This window comes from Drosophila elegans, unplaced genomic scaffold, assembly GCF_018152505.1.
Source record: "Drosophila elegans isolate 14027-0461.03 unplaced genomic scaffold, ASM1815250v1 contig_208, whole genome shotgun sequence".
Lineage (NCBI taxonomy): Eukaryota > Metazoa > Arthropoda > Insecta > Diptera > Drosophilidae > Drosophila > Drosophila elegans.
Genome location: NW_024545578.1, coordinates 25569579 through 25573204, shown reverse-complemented (window position 1 = coordinate 25573204; position 3626 = coordinate 25569579). Strand labels below are relative to the sequence as shown.

The 3626-nt window shown below is 44.0% G+C and overlaps 1 protein-coding gene across 1 annotated transcript; it reads right to left on the bottom strand.

Moving 5' to 3' along the window:
* Positions 1 to 753: 753 nt before the first annotated feature.
* Positions 754 to 1744, bottom strand: LOC108150570. Its single transcript, XM_017278823.2, has 2 exons — positions 1634 to 1744; positions 754 to 1484 (listed from the first exon to the last, which is right to left on the bottom strand). Exons 1-2 carry the CDS (start codon positions 1634 to 1636, stop codon positions 936 to 938), a joined length of 552 nt encoding a protein of 183 aa, XP_017134312.1. The 5' UTR covers positions 1637 to 1744; the 3' UTR covers positions 754 to 935.
* Positions 1745 to 3626: the final 1882 nt, after the last annotated feature.

Sequence of the window (3626 nt, the reverse complement as noted above, 5' to 3'; positions counted from 1 at the left end):
TTTTGTCTTATAAAAATACACAGTTTTAACGATATTTTTCTCAATGCACGGACTGTTAACCAGAGGCCTTGAAAAGCTAATTTCAATCTGTTACTAAACGAATATTCAACTTGGACTCGTTGATATCGTTTTTGGGCTGCGCCAGGTACAAAAAGTCAAGAGCTCAATTACGAACTTTATGTTTGGCGCACAAAAAATGCTTTATTTACTCTTTTCCAGCTGCTTTTGGTTCTTTCACTGGGTTGGGCCCAACAGAGAGCCAACAGCCTAGGACCGCTGCAATATTGTAACTTGTCTGGCAGTCCGCAAAGCCAACCAAAGAAAACAAAGAAATCAGAGGAAAAATCAACTTTGTGCAAATAAATGCAAAATAATATTACGAAAAGTTGACCGTAAAAAAAAAGTTGCCGGCACAGTCGAGCGAGCGGAGCTGGCGCGGAGTCGTTCACTCGGACTGGTAGCTTCTCTTGCCTCTGCTCCTCCTTGTGGCATAGCAGGACACACTTAATTTGAAAATAGAATTTTGCCCTCTTGGCGAGGGCCAAAAGTTTTTTCCGCTAGCCTTTCGCCCATTACTTGGCCATTGATTTCAATTCCATTTCGCCCATTGGCTTAAACTCCCAACGGCCCTCCAATCGTTTTTTTCCATACGGTTATTTAATGTGCAACTTGGAGAATATGTTAATTTGGATCCCGTTCTTGGGGCTTTAAGTTGCCGACTGGCAAGGAAATACGCAAGTTAGAGGCTTCATCTGATTTTTCGTGAATAAATTTTATTATTCCATATGCTGGGACAACCCAAGGTCTACATATTAGAGAAGGGCAAAAAAGGGAAGTCAGTTGGATAGGGCGTGGCCCAGCCCCGTCCGACTCTACTTCCCGTGTGTACTTTCAGGATCAATTTGGTTCAATATGTCTAGGTTCGGGTCTGAGGCCTAGTGGCGGTGGCGGTAGCGCAGACGGCGCACTGTCTTATAGCGGTAGCCGTCCTTAGCGAGCTCCGTTCCCTCCTCGGCGGCCTTGGGCTCGGCCTCGGCGGGGGCGGGGACGGGGGCGACTGCAGCCTCGGCAGGGGGCAGGTACTCTCCGTTGGGGGCGGCCTCGGCGGAAGCCTCCTCGGCGGCAGCCTCGCGGCGGTGGCGGCGGAACTTGAGCCGGCGCACGGTCTTGTAGCGGTAACCATCGCCCAGGACGGTCTTCAGCTCGGGGGCCAGCTCCACCTCCACGGGCGGCAAATACTCGTTGCTGGGCTCCGCGATTTCAGAGACGTCGCGGCGGTGGCGGGCTCGGAACTTGAGCTTGCGCACCGTCTTGTAGCGGTAGCCATCGTCGGACACCTTTGTGTCCCCGATGGCAGCGGCGTCCACGGGCGGAAGATACTCCTGGCTGGGGGCGTTGTCCACCGGGGGAAGGTATTCCGAGCTGGGGAGCTGGGCGGCTGCGTAGGCTACCAGGCAAACGGTAAGGGCGGCAATGAAGAGTTTCTGCAAAGAAATAATGCATTCGTTTATAAAAAAAAGACTAGTTTAACTCAAGAGAAACCTGATACACTTTTAATTAAATTGAATTAAATAAAATAATTCAAAACAAAACTCCTTGTGGTATGTACAGGGGCAGGGCAAACGGTACTCACCATTCTGAAGCTATAGTTATAGGCTTCTGGATGTTGGCGAACTATTCGAACTGACTGGAGATGTTGCTGAGTCGCTAGTATTGAACCCAATGATACCTTGCTCCAATTCGACAGGCGACTTTATAGCTAGACTTTGGCGGGTCGGCTGGAATCAAGTTCTCATTACCAATCTCTGTAGTAGGTTGAACTCGGTCGAGAAGAAATCATAGCCGCCAAGTCGAGTGTTCATCAAAGCCAACATCGAACTCTATTAACCACTTAAGCGATGGCGGTGGGCTCTGGACATTGGTTGCCGGATTCGTCGATCCGCATTTGGCCACGCACTTGAGCGCAATTATTTTTGGATCTGGTTTTGAATGTGAAGTGTCTCGAGCATTCGTGAGGCAGCGATGAATCGTGAATGCTTGATGGAGCTAATGTGTAAAAAGCCTTGTGGTAACCATATCGGCGAGCTCCTGGATGAGTTTCCTAAATTCCGCCAGCCGTTTTCGGAGCACTTATAAAAGCCACTTCACAAATTTAGCACCAAAGTATATTAGTGTTTTGGCCATATTCTAATTATCTGACCTTGAACACGAATACGTCTTTGGCAAATTTGTTTCCTGTATGCTTAAGTGCCACTTGAGGTGAGAATGATCAAGGGCCTGCGCCGACAATAAAATCGATTTGCTTGTTCCATAGAAAAGCTCCAGCTTAGACGACTGTAAATTTCACTGTGATAGATTTTCTAGTGTGGTAAACGCAAATTCCGCGAACATAAATTTTGTACCTCCCAATTAAGTATTTTCGGCGACCTTTCCACTTTTTATGTAGTAACACTCTTCAGGCACCGACAAAGGTCCCGATGCATCTGTCGGTCTACTACGCGATAATCAGTATAATTTCAAATAACAGTCGACGAGCACAGACAACAGACAAACATAAATGACGACAGCGACAGTCAGCAACAACAATAATTTGCAACTCTGCCAAAAATTATGCATTGAACACGCTTCTGGCGGTAACTCAACCCGGACAAGGATTCCACTCCATTGCAATCATTTGATTGTTCGATAAAGAGAGTGTTGGTAGTCAGTGGCAGCATTCGGCAGGACACCTTCATGAGATATGATTTGCATTAAAATGAAATTAAATGGATGCAGCTGCGTTACTGGTCCTGTTGATACTGTCATTGTTGTACAAGCGCTGCCGCTCCTGAATATTTAATAGGCATCGAGGATACGTGGTGGGGGCCTTGTTGGTTGATGCCTGAAACTGACCATCCTCTTCTTTTAAGCCAAATTTTATCGCTCTTTAAATGGGCTGCATAGGTCAGGTTCATACCATGCCAGAATTAAACATTTCCCAAAGACATGAACATATTGCTCAGAACACGAAACTCAGATATTTGACGACATTTTGAATGTTATGGCTCAGTTAAATTGAACTTCATTCAGAAAAATATCATACAAATATTTTCCCATGGAACTAAATATTTTCGGTACTTGTTTTTCCCGAGAGTTGTTTTGTTCAAATAGTCGTATACTATACACACGCTCTAACTGCGCATCGGCACTACATGCACTGCCGCCCATAGAGATTTAAATTAAACAAGTACATATTCAAAATAAAAACTGAAAATACAAAACAAAATTTGACATAAAAACATGTTTTTTAGTTAAAAAAAAAACAAGTTTTATGCACGCCTGCGACAACTGCAATGCGTTTTATAAAGAAATTATTTTATTAAATTATTTATATACACGCTTAACATTTTAAATAAAATTTCAGTGCAAAGTGTACTTAAACTTCTTTTGCCGCATGTATGTATGTATGTATGTATTGTACATTTATATCTGTAAGGAAGATTTATTGAAATGAAAGAGAACTAGTAATGTTTAGACGTCAACATAAATATTCTATAATTTTTTATAAATTCTTACATAAGCATTTACCTCGGGTAGAAATCGAACCTCTGACGCAATGATTTCTAAGCTTTTATTTGCAGTATACA